The sequence below is a fragment of the Brienomyrus brachyistius genome, chromosome 7 (genome assembly GCF_023856365.1).
Source record: "Brienomyrus brachyistius isolate T26 chromosome 7, BBRACH_0.4, whole genome shotgun sequence".
NCBI classification, from domain to species: Eukaryota; Metazoa; Chordata; class Actinopteri; order Osteoglossiformes; family Mormyridae; genus Brienomyrus; species Brienomyrus brachyistius.
In genome coordinates this window covers 12,500,434-12,517,331 of record NC_064539.1, presented here as the reverse complement: position 1 = coordinate 12,517,331, position 16,898 = coordinate 12,500,434, and the positions used below count along the sequence as shown (strand labels likewise).

Below are 16,898 nucleotides of genomic sequence, written 5' to 3'. Positions count from 1 at the left end.
AGAAAAGGGCTTGAAGTTGGTCAGATCCAGGATCAAGGCGGGGACTTCATGAGCTCTTTTCTGAATGTGCTGCGTGGAATAACAAACATACAACTCAAAAGAAAAGAATGCTAATTCAGAAATGGTAAATATTTTTCAAACAAATGGAACAGTATTATGTGCACATAGCCTTCATTTGCTTTCTGCAGACTTTTAAATGTACACCATGCAAACGCAATAAAATGAAATGCTGCCATTCAAAAAACAAGACAGGCAAACAAAATCGACACCAAGAAGCTGAATGATTTCCCTGAACCAGATTTAGTCAGATATGCTATGATTACATTTTATCCGTTTACCTTTCATAAGCGCTTATCAATTCATTGTCGCTATGAGATAACTCAGTGTGACCCTCATTTCTCTGTGTGACTTAAGTCAATTATTGTATACTAAGGTTTTATGGCTGATTTATTAATATTCACAAATAGAATGACCTTGGGTTATAAATTATAAGGTAAATTACATATTTATTATTTATAATTTTGGTCTTATACATTTTATTTATAGATATTAAAATATTTACTTTTTTATATTATAAAGTCTGGTTTAATCTTTTAAGTAAAAAAACTGTGGGTGCATAACCACATACATACCATGTGTGTGTGTGTGTGTGTGTGTGTGTATGTGTGTGTGTATTTATATAACTTTATTGTGCTTATCAAACCACTGAAGAGAGTCTATAAGATTTCTTACAAAATCACAGTAACTGACCTTCCTGTTCCAAAATGATAATGAAATATGCTTGACAGAATATGCATCTAATCCTGAAATATGTTTGTTTTGGGTTATTTGCATTTGTGATTTTGATAAACTACACTTACAAAACAAATTCATTTTAATTGGAGAAGGATCAATGTACTACACAGATTTCCTATAGTAAGGTTTTATTGATTAAGAGCAGATGATTTTTGGCCTAGGCGAAAGGTCCTGTGAAGTAAACCTGATTAACTGTGTTGCTGGAAGTGGCTGTTCATGAATGATTACTTTCACTGTATCTGATTCTGCAGCTTATATGGTAATATTCATTTCCCATCTATGTCAATAGGTGTAGGTGTGTAAATATCTATCCTCCCATCTTCTAACTGCCTATCCAGGTCAGGTTCAACTGGGGATGCGGGTCTCCTGTACAGGCACTTTTTATACATCAGTTAGCCTGTCTACATGTTTTCAGACTGTGAGAGGAAAACGGAGTATTCAGAGGACACCTGTGTGACATGGGGGGGTGGACATGTTAATTCCAAACAGCATAAAGATGGAATTTGAACTGAAACCCAGAAGGCCTGTGACAAAACTATTAACCACACTGTGTGTGGATTATCAAGATACACTAACATATCTGCAATGGTCCAAGCATCCCAGTTCAGCATGAGGCAGTTTTCTGAGTGACTTTACATGAGTCACTAAGTGTACTGATTCTTAGGCACATGCAGGGGGGCTGGGCTGACGATACCCCCCCCCCCCCCCCTTTGAGGTTCTCAGTGCCCCTTTTAAATCACCAGCAATCACACAAAATAGTCAATCTCCTGTCCCTTGAAAAATCTCTGCTCAGCACTGCTGATTGTAAAACATTATGTATATCATGTATGATAAGCTATAGTTCTCATTTGGGAAGGTAGGGAAATTAGGTTTTTGAATTTAATGTTGTATTGCTATTTGTAATGCACACCCCACAGTTCAGTTATCTCTGTTCATTTCAATATTTGTAAATAAATATTGTTTTTCTGCTTGTTTGTGTGTAAAATGCTTATTTAGAATTTACAGTTGTTTGTGCTATTTTGTCATTTTCAGTCGAGCCCTCGGTTATACTTGTGGGTTTCTGGTCAGTACGGTCACTTCCCGAGCTGAGGAGGGAAATTCATTCAGACCCTAAGTAATTTGTTAGGTCTCATCGAGGACAAGGAAACATTGTCAGTTTCATTGTAAATTTAATTACACCTTTACGAGATGTGTTTTGCTGCCAGTCAGGTTCAGTTTGGCAATCTCATCTTTTCAGCGATGCTACATTTTCACTTACATTTTTTGTAGCACTACTTGGTATATAGTTTTGTCTCAAGTGCAAAATTGTCTGTCAAAACCTGTCAGAGGTTTTCCAGCGGTTCTGCAGCATGAAAGTGAATTCTTGCCTTGTGTCCCCATAGACTCAACTCAGTCAAAGGGTCAGTGACCTTAACTGTGTCCTCTAGCCCCTGAAATCATCAATCATAAGATGCCAAAGCGTTTGTCACAGGGACCATTCAGAGTGTACAAGGTGATAACTTGTTTCAGTCTCATAAGGCTATAATCTTACTCTGTATCCAAAGAAACCTGTGTTTGGTTTAATGAACAAAGATTGTATGCCTAGACACAAGTTATTCGTGTTATTAATGAACACTTCAGAAATTAATTAACAGATATGTTTTGGATAATGTGGCCTTAAGAAATGGATAAATAAGATATACTCATGTAAACCCAATGCATTCTTATAGCATGCAAATAAGTCAATTAATAGTCTGTAGTCTAGTTTTGGTGAATGTAATTCGCTGAATAGAATTTTATTGCATTTTCGAGTTATTTTCACTTGAGAAGAATCTTGCAGAAATGAAAGTAACAAAAAGACAAAGTAATTTCTACTGAAAAGATAGTGTTGAGTACCGAAAGTGGCAAGAGACGTGACAAAGCTGTAGGTTTTGTCTTGCTTTTGTTAAAGTAGTAATAAATCCCCTTAATGTGCTCGAAGTCCTCCATCAACCAGGATAGAAAAATGCATTTTTGTTCTGTTAAATATCCATTTTGATAGATTGTTTTCTCGAAGCTCTTAGTATAAATTGATTTTGGCCTTCGGTGCATCAGCATTTTCTGTTGAATTAGTGAATTTCTGTTTCTACATAATTACTGGGAATACCAACAAAGGGAATGAAAGACTGGACAGTTTCATGGCCACTAGTAAGTCGACTGTTGGAAGGCAAAAATTCTTAGCAAACTTTAACAAAAGGTGTGTTTAAAATTATTCTCCAAAGTGACAGGACAGAACACCTTTCAGCAAAAACAGTACAGGGATAAAGCTGTCTAGTCCTGTCTTTTGTCCTTCTTCAGATTACTGCTGTGTTTATGTTTCATTATATTTATATAATTGCCAAAAGTTTGACTAATGTCCATTTATTTAAAATGCTAAAAAAGTAATGACACGTAGCTTATATTTATTGTGAAATGTTACCTTGGACCTAAATATATCAGCTCCAGTTTGAGATTTCATATGATTATTGGTAGAAATAAAAAATTTTAAATGCGATTTAGACACATGAGTTCATGTTTTATTATAAAGTATCAATTATGCCTGTAATCAGCAGGTTGCCATTTCAAACCCAGCCTCAGCACGTCTGGGGATCCTTAAGCAAGGCCCTTGGCCCCCAGCTCCCTGGACGCCTCTGTGGGTGGCTGCCCTTCACAGACAGCTTAGTCTACGTAGAGCAAGCTGAGGGAGGCATAAAGACAATTTCCCCACGGGGATCAATAATGTATCAATTATCATTATTATTACAATATAGTACATTGAAGTGGTTCACACTTTTTAAACATAAATTCTTAATATTATATACACTACATGGATAGTATTTTAAAAAATTCTATTTTAATTTAAAGAGTGGTCCTTTTAGATTCCTGAAAGAAAATGTGTGAAGTTCTCATTTTGTTTTAATATTTTTATTGAGGTTCTTCCATAGTGGGCGGCGTGTCTTTTGAACTGTTTCGCATCGATTTGTCTGTGAAGGGCGCTAACATCCTCCCCAGTTTGACTTTCTAGTTCACTTCTCAAACCAGCCAGAGAGAAATGCCTCCGGAACTCGCTCTTTCACTCGTTATTATGGATTGAGGGACATAGACATTGTCCCAGTGCCACTTCTGTACTGTGTTTTGCGATTTACGACAATGAAGCAATAACTCCATTATCTGACCACAGTGAAACATGGATGCATTGTCATTTTCTACTTGCTGTCTGGCTTTCTTCTCATTCAGATGGCATCTGGCTCTTCCAAGGTACTTTCTGTAGATTTTTTTTTTATATAAGCCTTCATAGATAAATGGAGGTATACACCATTCTATTGTCACTGCTAATTAAAATACTAAAAAAATACTTGGTTTTTAATCTGTGCCAAATTAATATTAAAAACAAAATGTATGCAATTTAACCACGTAAGATCTGTCAAATGCTTCTGACTTCTGTAGGTATGTTTATACTGCCTGAAAAACAATGTTACTGTCATTATCTTAAAATGGCCTGCAAGACAAAAATACATATTAATCATTTAATTGTGGCTGGTTTGGAACATTAAATATTGCTGCATAAATTCAGAATTTCTTATGGCTACAATATTTATTTCGATAAATCGGCAATTAATAGACATTGAGTTGTTCCTCCTTCTCTGTTTCGTTTAAGTTTGTTTGCTTGCGTTTGATAATGATAATTACCACCATCATAATATTGAATAATGTTAAACTGTGGCTTTTTTAGCAGATATAAAAATAGAGCAACACAAACGAAGGCACAGTTCCAGATTAATCCCTAGCTGATTATTTCCCTCTGTAGCAGTTACTAAAACAGACACTAACTCTCCTGGAATGTCCGGGAATGTCCTGGAAATGGGCAGAGACTCCCGGATGTCCACAAACAAGCCAAGGCAAATTGCAGACCCCCCCCAACACCCCTTTCTCCCTAGACAGCTAAGGGTAACTAGTGCACATCCTGTCAACGAAACCTTCAGCCAAACCTCCTGTAAAGTCTGTTCTGTTAACACAAGCTTCTCAAATGTACACACTCAGTATTATACTACAAATTGAGATCCAGCATTATATTTGTTACATGTTATATGTTAAATTTGAGAATGTTCTATAGCATTAAATTGACTCATACTACAGCTTTGAGCAAAATATTATGTGTCAGTTCTGGTTAGTTATCCTTAACAATGGTACGACGGAACAGCTCCTTTTCAAACTCAAACGAACGTGTGACCTTGGCCTGAACTACAATGCCATGTGCATAATCCATGTTCGCTTGCGGAATTTTCATCTTAAACCTGTTATTATTCTGTTGATTTGGCCTGGTGAGCATACACATGGACATATCCAAAAATATTTAAACAAGATGTTGACTTCTCCAAATGCATTTTCAATAACATTCAAAGGGCAAATATTTCTAGGATATGTGTAAATGGACAAATACTGCACATGAGAATAAGTTATTCAGCAATAAGTGCATTACTAATTCTCCCTTCCTGCACATTTCAGCTGCCCAAATAAGTTACATATGCTTTAAATTATTATAATTTAATAAGTATGGAACTTGCTGAATAAATGGAAAATGACCTAAATTATAGTAAAAATTTTGCAGCAGTCCTCAGAACTTTGTGTTTTCCATCTTTCTGCATTTTTTCCATGTTTTACAAAACAGTTAAGAAAATGTAATTAATGATATTGTGTTGGGTGCAGGTGGCATAGTCGCTATGTGTTTATCAGTGTAGAGTCACAACATTGGTGTTGGGGGTTTGACCGTTGACCCTGAAAACCCACAGTACAAAAAGAAGCGATTAGGTGCATTGATGTCTTGTAATTGTACATGATGTCTGAGTGCGGGCCCTTCAATGGACTGGCATCCCATCCAGGATTTTCCCTCATTCATGCCTTGTGCTTTCTAGTACAGGCTCAGTGCAGCCCTGTACAAGATAGGCAGGCATGGAAGATGGATTGATGCTTTTGTGTTTCATCAGTCAATAACATTATTTGGTGCATTCATATAAATAATGCTTTGCTGTAAATGCATTTTCCTTTAAGAAGATTTAGGAACTTTTTTTTCAGTTAAATTTCCTACTCTCAGCCATTTTGGTTTCTGCTCAGCACAGCAGGAAATGAAAGGTCGCTGCTGCATTAATCCTAGTGCCCATGTGTACACCTGAAAGAGAGCCAAGAATTCACGTGTGAAGTTAAGGTGCCGTGTCCCTGCAGATATTCCCAGTATTCAATTCAAAGAAACTGGATCAGTGCAGAGGATTCACCACGAAACAAATGAGTCAGGCAGTCGCCCTGTCAGAGAATGTGCACCCAGACAGCTCCAGCTGTCAGACCTGAGTCTGCAGTCAGGGCTGCAAAGCACATCCAGTGAATTAATTTTTTGAAAATTTACAAGATGTGTCAGATTCAGCAAAGCTGACAGCTGAATAGCACGTGTCCCCGAATACCATGAAATTATAACAGAACTATTAATATTTAGCCTCAATTAGCTGTTTCATAAAAACTCTCTAATAGTAAGAAAATGCTTATCTCTTGTGCTGCCTGTTTCCTGGTAGGGCAGCGTGCTCATCATGAACCTACGTTGCACATTTGGTCATGGAAAACAGATTGATATATAGATCTGTGTTGAGCATTTTGTTGGGGATTCAGACCCCCAACCCTGGAGGTGTAAGGTAACAGTGCTAACTACAGAACCACCACATCACCCCTTGCTTTCACTGTAAGAAATTTAATCTGAAGTTAGAAAAAGACACGAAATGTAACTTTTATTAACTATTCTAAATGAGTCTTCTAAATTAACCTCCCAAGTTCTCTTAACATTCTAGTTTTGATGTCACTTAGCCACTAATCTGAATGATTAATAGATAGTTTAAGAGAATGTTTAATAGAAAAAAGCAGTGGAAAGCAAGTGCTGTTACTGGGTGATTTAGTGCCAGAATTGTCTTCAGGGACAGTGCAAATAAATCTCTTATTTTAATAGTGTCTCTTTTAGCATGTCAGTGCTGGAAAATGAAGCCGTAATTACCAGGCTTGATTGATGTGTTTTAGCCACATTAGACAATACTTCTGCTCCCACATATTATCTCTGCATTGTCCACATCACTTTTGTTTGCGCTATATTTTCTATGTTATTGATTGCTATTATGGTCAATTCGATGTTCACAATAGAACTCTATCAGCAAAATGCAGGTTAATTATCTCAGGGTCAGGCTCTCCAGTGTACCTCATGAAGGGGCCGGCCTTTCGCACATTACAACTCACATTAGGTTACAAGGGGAAATTATTGGTTTGTCGTTTCATTGTGCTAATTAATGCAGCAGCTGTTCTGTTTCCCAGCCAGTGTAAATATTTTTGATGTGCTTGTCATTGCTTGCAATTCATTCTTGGATTTGTATTGAAAATGTCTTCTCTTCTTATGGACTTAATTTACAATACCCGAGGAAAATAAAGGAAAGAAATACATGCAAAACGAACCACCTTTGAAATAGTTTTTGTTTTTGAGTCAGATTACATTTTTATTTTTAAGCAATAACATTTGAGTGAGATTGGATTGTGGTGTCAGTACATAATTTTTGTTCTGCTTCCAAAGTAAAACAATATATATTAACATTTCTGCTTAATAAATACAATTATATACTTTATTGTGAAACCTGGTGCGCGCCTGGTGGAATAGACTGAGTAGTTACTCACCAGCGGAGTTTTCCAAGACAATCTAAGTCTCTTCTTAAAGGAGGATTACTGAGGCCTTTTACTGCTCTTTAGACTGATTTAAACGTGGAATCATGATGAGTTTGCCTTTTGTGCCTTTTTTCCTAGGTGCAACCGTGCAATGTAATGGGTAAATATATATACGACCACAGTAATTATCTGTAATTAATGCTCCCCGCATGAAGGTAGCATTTCCAACGTAACCAGCTGTCACACCCTTCCATTTTAGACCAGGTGGTTTATCAAATTTTGTGGTATTGAATTGCTCTGTCATTGGAATTTTTATAGTACCGAAGAACATGTTACTGAGGATTTTACTTGTAATTGTTTTTTTTAACTTGAAAATTGATCTAGTATGACTCTCATGACTTTGAATATGTACATTTATCGCTACATAATTCTGAAAAAGTTGTGTAATCACAGACTTAGGCAGATGTATTATCTAGACAGCCACAATTTTTATTTAGTATAATTTATTTTCAGAATTGTGATACATTTGATACATATTTAGATGAAAATCTAAGTATAATACACCTGAAATGTTTATTGCTAAAAGGAAGAATATTGGGGAAAGTTCCTCTGCTTTTGTTAACAGAAAACAGCCATCCTGTCTTTTTTTCCTGCCAATTAATTGAGGAAACAGATTTTGTATGTAGGTTTTAAAACTGACATTTCCCATTAACGAATGAGTGGGGTTGTCAGACATTTTACTTAGTCTAGATTAATTGGCCTTATAACCAGCAGAGATGCCTGTCGATGGACTGAAGTTAATGGCATTGATTGTGGATATCGTGTTTGCTTCTGCAGGGACCCCCGTGAATCGTATTCCTATCATGGCCAAGCAGGTCCTGGATCTGTATACTCTCTACAAGCTTGTCACAGAAAAAGGCGGCTTAGTGGAGGTCATCAATAAGAAGATATGGCGTGAGATTACTAAAGGTCTAAACCTTCCTACCTCTATCACCAGTGCAGCTTTCACTCTCAGAACACAGTGAGTACCGGCGTCAATCCACTCAAATTAAAATTGAAACTAAAAATAAATCCTTCGATATAATGTATGTTTTCTGTATGTATCATGTGAAAACGAAATGTACTGTGTAATAAAGAATACTAATATTTATTTATATTTTAAGTTATATTTTGTTTGCTGATTAAAGTTTCTTGTTGCTGTGTGAATCATTATTGTGCATGAATCTCAATAGGCATTTATGTTTTAAAAATACAAAAATCTTTCAGAACGTCAAAAAACTTGGCTATGTGCCTTGTAATTTTTAATGCAATTATGCTCTGGTGCTTGGCATACCTGAGCCACAAATAAAAAAGGGAGCATGTTTGTGCAAGTTCATCACCATACCTATAATTTAAGCTATTAAATCTTTCCTGGAGAAGTCAATAAGTTATTTAATGTCAGTCGACCACAAGTAAATGCACAATTCCAAGGATTCATAAACGATTAGTTTAACGCAGCTTTGGCAACATGATTGCACTAAGTACCTCTGTTGCAAAACATCTTCTATGAAGATGAGTTTTAAAACACTGAAATCCCTCAAATAAATGAATAAATGGCCTGACCTTGTTCTTGCATCCCAGGCTTTACTCTGAACTGTAAATAAGTGTGTCTGTGTCTCAGTGGAGAGCATGATGATATGTGAAAAGAAGCATTCCAGTCAGGGCTGCTTTAATGCATGGATTTATCCAGGCTGAAGCCCAGGGGCTCCGCTCCACTGTTGCTAGTAGGGGGGCATCTAACCATGTTAATATGCCTCTGATTCCAATGTACCTGCACTCATACCTGTGCAAATGGCAAATATAGCATCATCATCTGTTAATAGGATCATGTCCAGGGTGCCACAATGATTTGTATCCTGTAGTTTCCGGGATATGTCAAGGTCAAGTCGTGTACTGTACATCCCTATATGGGATGAGGAAGTGAAGGATGGATGGATGGGTGGATGGATGGATGCTCTGAACGTTATTTATTATAATCCCACAGGTATATGAAGTACCTCTATCCCTATGAATGTGAAAAGCGGGGACTGAGTTCCCCTGGAGAGCTTCAGGCAGCTATCGACAGCAATCGCCGGGAGGGCCGTAGGCAGAGTTACAGCTCAGCGGTGTTCAGCTACTCCCCTGTGGGAACTCCCAGTGTCCTCTCCTCACCCAAGATCCAGATGTCCCACATGGCCATGGGCAGCCCGAATGTCAGCCACCTTGCCCATGCCATATCCATAAAGAAAGGTACGGAGTGACTCCCCTTATCCTGGTTTAAGCGGGCATTTATTATGGCAGGATGAAGGACGGAGAAGAATGTTTTTCTGTTGTTTTAAAATTCCTCCACCTGCTGACTGGATAAAAGTCATATCCCAGATCACGACATACTGAAAAAAATATCTGTATCACCAATGTGAGCATTTGTTTGATGGTTTTGCAAAGAATTTATATTTTCATTTCATACTCATTCAGCACAACATCTAGTTGCCCAGAAGAGGCGCACATTTTTATGAGAACAGATTTGAAATGTCGTGCCAGTGCTACAGTGCTTAAGCAGCAGTCACCCCTTCTGAGAGGATGCATCTTGTGGGACTTCCCTAAACCCTCGCTGATGATTTTCCATCCTATCTCATCCTGCCTGAATCTCAATCCCGCACCGACCGGATGAGATCTGATTCACTGATCTGTTTCTTAGGAAAAATAAAGTCATAAAGTTATCATTTTTAACCAGCTGCACGGCCGTGTTAAGCGATGAAACATCAGTCAAAATATATCTCAGAATTATATAGGCCTGAAAAGGAATAGTAAGGTCAACTGCCCTCACTGGGTTACATGCATTCCAGGGGGCTGTTCCACAAAGCAGTATTTCTGAGTTGGCTGGATCAACTTAAGCTAGAAGACAAAATAGTCCAATAGGAATGCTACTTACCGAAACTCTTATTTGGTGATCATGATTTCTATCTTAAGTTAATCCAGCTAACTGAGAAATCCTGCTTCATGGAACAGCCCCCAGGTCACCTTGCTGCAATGCTTTGCTTTCATGTCTATAATATCCCTTGTAACTTCTTCCAGAAGATCCTGGGCTCTCCAGCAGCATGTCCACTCGCCACTCTATTCCCTCCCTAGTCGGACAGCACACGGTAGCAGCGCAGGCCGCCGCCGCACAAGCCGCCGCCGCTGCCCAGGTGTCCGCATTTGAGCAGTTGCGGGAGAAACTGGAGGCCGGTGAGCCGCCGGAGAAGAAGATCATGCTGATGGCTGAAGAGCAGCAGCGCATCATGCAGCAGGCTCTGCAGCAGAATCTGTTAGCGATGGCGACACAGCTGCCCATGAACATCAAGATTAACAGCAGGGGTAAGTGTAGAGATTACAGAATGCGGCTGTCGGTAATTCCAGCCAGAACATGAGGGTGCAGTCACAGGGTGTGACTGTACTCTTCATTCCTGGAGCAGTTTTTTCAAATTCTTCTATATTATTTTAAAACAAAGCAATTAATTCTACACTACAAAGATTTCACAGTTATGGTGTTATACCTGTATCACCTGGGACTTAATTAAAACAGGAAGTCTCCATATACACTGAGCAGTGAGTATTGTATGGTGCCTGGTCTGCTTGCTACTGGAGTGTAAGACTTTCATGTCTGGACAGTGTTCTGTAAATGTTTGTAGTTTTGCTTTTGTAATCTGTTTGTTTTTTGTGTCTTAGTAACATGCCCTCGTTTGTCTTGCCCTAGCTCCACCAAGCATCCTCTCTTGAGTCCTCCTTAAACACACTTCTTTCCCAAAACCTCCTGTCCAGTCAACAGCAGTTACCTTTTTCCTTTGGTGACAAACTCAGCGAGTGTTGCTATATTATTTAGTGTTTCAGCAGTAAAAGCAATTTCATTGAGCCTTGAGTCTGCTTTTTGGCAGTAGACTGCATGTGAATTTAGACTTAGGAATAGCCAACCAAATTTGTTCAGTAGAGCGCCCCATAAACCAGTGTGTCTCAAACCACTCCTCAGGGACCCTTAGACGGTCCACCAGGAGCTGGGAGGGAGCAAAAATGTGGATTGTCTGGGCTGCCTGTGGTAGGGAGCCGGGAGAAAACAAAAATGTGGACTGTCTGGGGGTTTCCGAGGATGGGATTGAGAAACAGTGGCATAAACTAATCACTGGGTACTACACCTGCCCCTGTTGGAGGGGTTTGTTGTTTGGTGGAGATTCCATTTGGTTTCTCATTGTTGCTCTTGTTGGATTGTCTTCTGTTGTTTTGTCTGTGAGCTGGGTTGGTTACATTTGCCTTTTTGGTTGCCTCGAGCAAGGTGCCTCAGCGGCACTCTCAGCAATATGTTCTATGGCATATATGGAATATAACAGTTCATCATAATTTAATGACTAATTCTGTAGATGTTGTGGCTGCTTTTACATTTATGATTTAAAGTCCATAGTTAATGATAAGGAACATTGCCTTATTTATATTTAGTTTATACGTGTACGGAGTTAAGCAAAAGTACTTCCAGTTCTAAATAAAACAAGCTATTTGTAGTATTCTTTGAAAACAAATCAGATCATTTCTTAAGGACTCATTTTACAAACTGGCCGTGTCTCGTCTCCTAAAAGCTTCTGTTATTCCAAAGAGTCAGATTTCAAAACATTTCTGTATTTACTGAAGTGTTTTAAATGCATCTGTACTGAAAGCTGAACATTAAAAATAAATCATGGAAAATATGTGTGTTTTTAATGCAAAACCATTTCCTGTGTTACTTTTTATAGTAATAACTAGCCACTGTAAATGGATTTTACTGTGTCTTAGATAGTTATCTTTCTTCCCAACCTTTGATAAACTCCTCCTAAGTCCTGTCACTCATGAGTTATGACTGTTATTCCATGTTGATCACTTTTTGCTCCTTGTGTTCCTTTTAAAAGATGTTCATATTGAGTTTTTTTACTACCTCCCTATTTGGCTTCTTTCTGACAGATGATAGACAAGAGGCTGCATTGAACCTGTCTACCAACTGCATTAGCAGCATCAACATGTCAATAGAAATAAATGGAGTTGTCTACACAGGTAAATAGAGGACCGCTTGCTGATGTAATTGCAGGCAGGAAATTCAATAAGTTATAGCAGCAACCCTGCACTTAGTCCTCCACGCAATTTGATGTCTTTGCTATAAAATCCATCGTAATGAAGTGGCAGTCCAATAGAGTTAAAAAAGTTAAATATCTCAAAATTGGGCCTGCAGCTTTGAGGTCGATGGGGCTTATTGTCTTACGTGCCAGGCGAAAGACCACTTGTTTTAACTGGAAACAGCGCTTTTGTGTCTCAGCTGAGGGCTTTAATTACCTTTAGTTAGGTAATTCATGTAGCTGTATGGCTCTATTGGGAATATTCGGTGGGTTAGGCAGCTTAGATGGGTCTCAAAGGCTCTGCAAGTCGCTAATATTATCATTGGTACAAAGGGTCCTTGTCCGTTTTACCCTGTCTCATTCAGAGCTATATTGTTATTAAAGTGTGTGTGATATTTCAGGTAATTAAAAAGCAGCTGTACTATGGAAAGTGCTGTTAACATAGCCCCCTCCTTTGATTGAACCATAATAATATCCACAGTACTTTGTTCTCCAGCTGTGAACTTTTATAGCTCAGGATTGTTTTGGGTAGAAAATGATTTAGTTGCCATTGCTTTTTCATTGTGTTTAAATAAAATCTTCATGGCTGCACTGAATTCCTTTCCCTTTCAGGTGTCCTGTTTGCTCGGAAATCGGCCTTTCCAGTGATGCCAGGGAGCAACGGAAGTAGCCTGAAGAACTCTCAAGGAAAGTGCAGCCCAGGACTGCACGTACACATCCAGCCTTCTGTTTCTTCCTCCTCCTCATTTTCCTCCTCGTCCTCCTCCTCGGCCCTTGGACACACCACCGGCAGCGTTTCTCCCTGAGTGTGGGGGGAGTAGCCTTCAGCTCGCAGACTGTTTCTTCGGTCTAAAGACCCTTCAAACAGCCTGTAAACAAATGAGAGACACTGATTTTTTTAAGGGTGATTCTCCCCCCCCCCAATCTTCACAAGTTCACAGTGATACATAAAAACCCGTGAGTAATCAGACAGTTATATTTGAGGCAGGGGGTCACTAAGGAAAACGGTTATGTTATATAAATTATTATATCTCTGATTGAACGGCCTTAGGCACATGCTAACAAAATAGCAACAATGAACTGCAGGGATGAGCCTTGAGGCAGGAAAAGAGAATTATTGATTCTCTGAGTGGGCAAAAGATGAGGATGGCTATGTTTAGTCCCTGCACAAGCTATTGCCTGGCGAGTTATATTTTCCTGGCTGTGTTAGTGATGTTGGCATGAGTGTACATTTGTTTCAATAAGTTTCAGTAGCTTACCATAGGCTCTATTGCAACCAGGAGGAAATGTGTGTTCTCAGCTATTACCAAAGAACAAAATCATCACTCTTATCATGTCGCCTAGTAACATAACAAAACATATGTTTGATAACAGATGCATGTTTAAAAAAAAATAATGCAGCTACTTTGGACAAGTTATTCCAGAGAAATAAATATATATTTTTAAGACAAGCACAAAACACTTGCTGGGCTATGGAGGAACCTGATTGAAGTGAGGGTTTTACATCCATGTATCTCTATGTCCTTTTTTGTCACCACTGTGCTGTTATGTAGTGGTTTGTCTGCCCTGATCTTGGGTATTTTATACATGTGGCATTTTTTAATTATCCTCTTAATGAATTAGGCTTCATTTGGCTGTTACAAAATACAGACAGCACTCATACACCTGTTACAAGTCCTTTTGCGCAGTGTAACATATGCATTTGTAAAAAAAAAACAAAAAAAAACAAAAATAGCAAAAAGCTGTTCGTTTGCATACTTCATTGTTTAGAACAGAGGAACTAATTAAACTCAATTCAAATCATTTCCTGAATCAAAATCTTAATTGTGTCAACTAACGCTGTACAGTTCATTCTTATGAGGCAGAATTAAGCAGGAAAGCAGCACTTATTTTTGTCTTATCAGTACAAACAAACCCCTCCAAAAAGAAAGAAAGAAAAATATCCCAGAAACAGTCAGCATTCCATCAACAGCTTAATTTGGCCAAATGAATTAAGAGCTGAGTCAGCAGGTTGTGTGGTAATTAATGGTACTCACTTGTAACCTGAATGTCCAGGAGGGACCAGGTTGTCATACCCCAAAGATACATGCAGGACACCCACTCAGTAAGTCAGAATCCATCGTGACTAGAATCAGTGAAGGTGACCAGCCATTGCAAGGATCTGGGATTTTGCTCCCCTTTTTATTGTAACATCTGAAACAGTAAGCTGTGGGATTTTGGCTGAACATGTGAATCACGTGTTTTTCATTATGTGCAGCCACCACTTAAGGCTCACTACTGTTGTGCATAAAGACCATTACTGGTGTCACTTTCGTTGCAGACTGATACTTTGTAAATCTACCTCTCGAGCAGATAAAGACTAAGAAGATAAATATACATAGTGTATTGTGTTGTTTATGAAGCCACATGAAAAACATTTGTGTTTCACATGATCACTGATTTTTTTTTTTATTGTACGTTATACCAAAGAAGGGAATATTCTATGATAGCACATCTACCTCATTTGTCCTAGACTGTGCCAACAAACATGACCACGATTTAAATTGCCAGTCTTTTATCAATAGGTCCACACATGCTGTTTTCCTTGAACATATTAAGTATTGAGGCAGAAACAAACAATAAGAGTTAGGACAAGTAAATGAAGTTGTTCACATTTCTTGTTTGTTTTTATAAGAGTGTATTGTTGGGATGGTAACTTTTATTTTTATGTTCAAACAATCCCGTTCGAAAGTGTTCATATGATCTTAAGTAGTATGGTATCTTTAGCAGCATGTATAGTATACTAAATTATGAAATTTATTAACAAATAGCACCTGTATTTGCTCAATCATACATAGTTTTTAAACTCAAAAGTAATTAACCCAAAAGTAATTAATAGTTCTTTTTTATGTATTTCTTCATGATGTGACTCCCTTTGGAGGCATCGGTCTGAGGAAATTCCACAGCAAGTAAATTTTCACAGCACAGTGTGGTGTTTCACATGAGCTGTGAAATTGCCTGTCTCTGTATGCATCCCGTTATACTTCTGAATAGAGAATGATTTAAATAATTGAAACTGAATAGGTTTATCTTCACATTGTTTCTACAAAAGCTAATAAAGGTTAATTTCCCGAAGGAAAATCGAATGTATTTATAAAGTAGGATGCCAGCAACAAAGAATCTTCCCTGTTATTGTTTTCGTTGTTGTTTTTGTAAATATTGGAATGTATTTTTTTTTTCATATAAGCACTGGCAAAGCCTTCACTTACACAGAGCACAGTTTCCTCTCATGTGAGTGTACTGGGAATGACGTGAACGGGAAGATCGGGACACTTGGAGAGGTCATCGCTGACTGTGAACACGAGAACAATCGCTGTAATTCTTGTAACCAAAGATCAAAAGCGAGCAATTAAAGAAAAGCTTTGTTAAATGAAAAAAAACTCAAAAGAAATAAAGAATATAAGAAACTATTGTTTTTAGAAAATAAAAAAATCAGTTATGTGTCAATAGTATGATGTTTACTTTGTCCAGAAACTATGGTAACTAAGGTATGCTGGTAGATTTTAGATTGAGTATTATGGCTTTACTCGCTGTATATGAAGCTTTACATATTTCTATTCCCCTTTACTGTTTATTTTTATAAATCCAGTGCATTATTGGAAAGCTGGATTGTGGTGCTCAGGGGTTTAAAACATTAAAACAGGTGAAAGAGATTTTTTTTTGTTTGTTTTTGCCTTTTGACTTGTAGCACAAGTAGAAATAAAATGCTGCTTTAACATTTCTGTATTGTCTGATTTTTAAAGAATCTTTTAAAAGCACCCTTTTTTCAGATTAAATTTTAACCACAATTTCCATTTAACCAACAAATATTTACAAGATAATTACTTGAAGTAATATTTTCAGTACATACAACATATTCAACTTTTTCATTAAAAGAAAACCTTCTGAATTACACTATGGGACCACAGTTTTCACCTAGATAAGCAGGTTTGTAAGTGGATGAAAGTATTAAAGATGTTATAAAGTTAATGTATCTTCAGACCATTTACAGGACAAAATGCCCATTTTCACTCCTTAACTTCTGTTGTTTCTTTTTTCTATGGACAATTTTTATCTATTTACAACTTGTTACAGTTTGAAATCCATCCATCCATCCATTTTCCAAACCGCTTATCCTATTGGGTCGCGGGGGGTCCGGAGCCTATCCCGGAATCAATGGGCACGAGGCAGGGAACAACCCAGGATGGGGGGCCAGCCCATCGCAGGGCACACTCACACACCATTCACTCACACATGCACACCTACGGGCAATTC

General features: G+C 38.0%; 1 protein-coding gene across 3 annotated transcripts in view; it reads left to right on the top strand.

Annotated features, from left to right (window-relative positions):
• Positions 1-16,360, top strand: part of arid3c (AT rich interactive domain 3C (BRIGHT-like)) — a 67,278-nt gene extending 50,918 nt beyond the window's left edge. For all 3 annotated transcript variants that reach the window (XM_049019238.1, XM_049019235.1, XM_049019237.1), the window contains 5 exons: positions 8,314-8,497; positions 9,500-9,744; positions 10,570-10,851; positions 12,457-12,546; positions 13,218-16,360. In XM_049019238.1, coding sequence (XP_048875195.1) covers positions 8,314-8,497; positions 9,500-9,744; positions 10,570-10,851; positions 12,457-12,546; positions 13,218-13,411 — 995 coding nt within the window. In that variant the 3' untranslated portion in view covers positions 13,412-16,360. The remainder of the gene's footprint in view (positions 1-8,313; positions 8,498-9,499; positions 9,745-10,569; positions 10,852-12,456; positions 12,547-13,217) is intronic.
• The last annotated feature ends 538 nt before the right edge of the window (positions 16,361-16,898 follow it).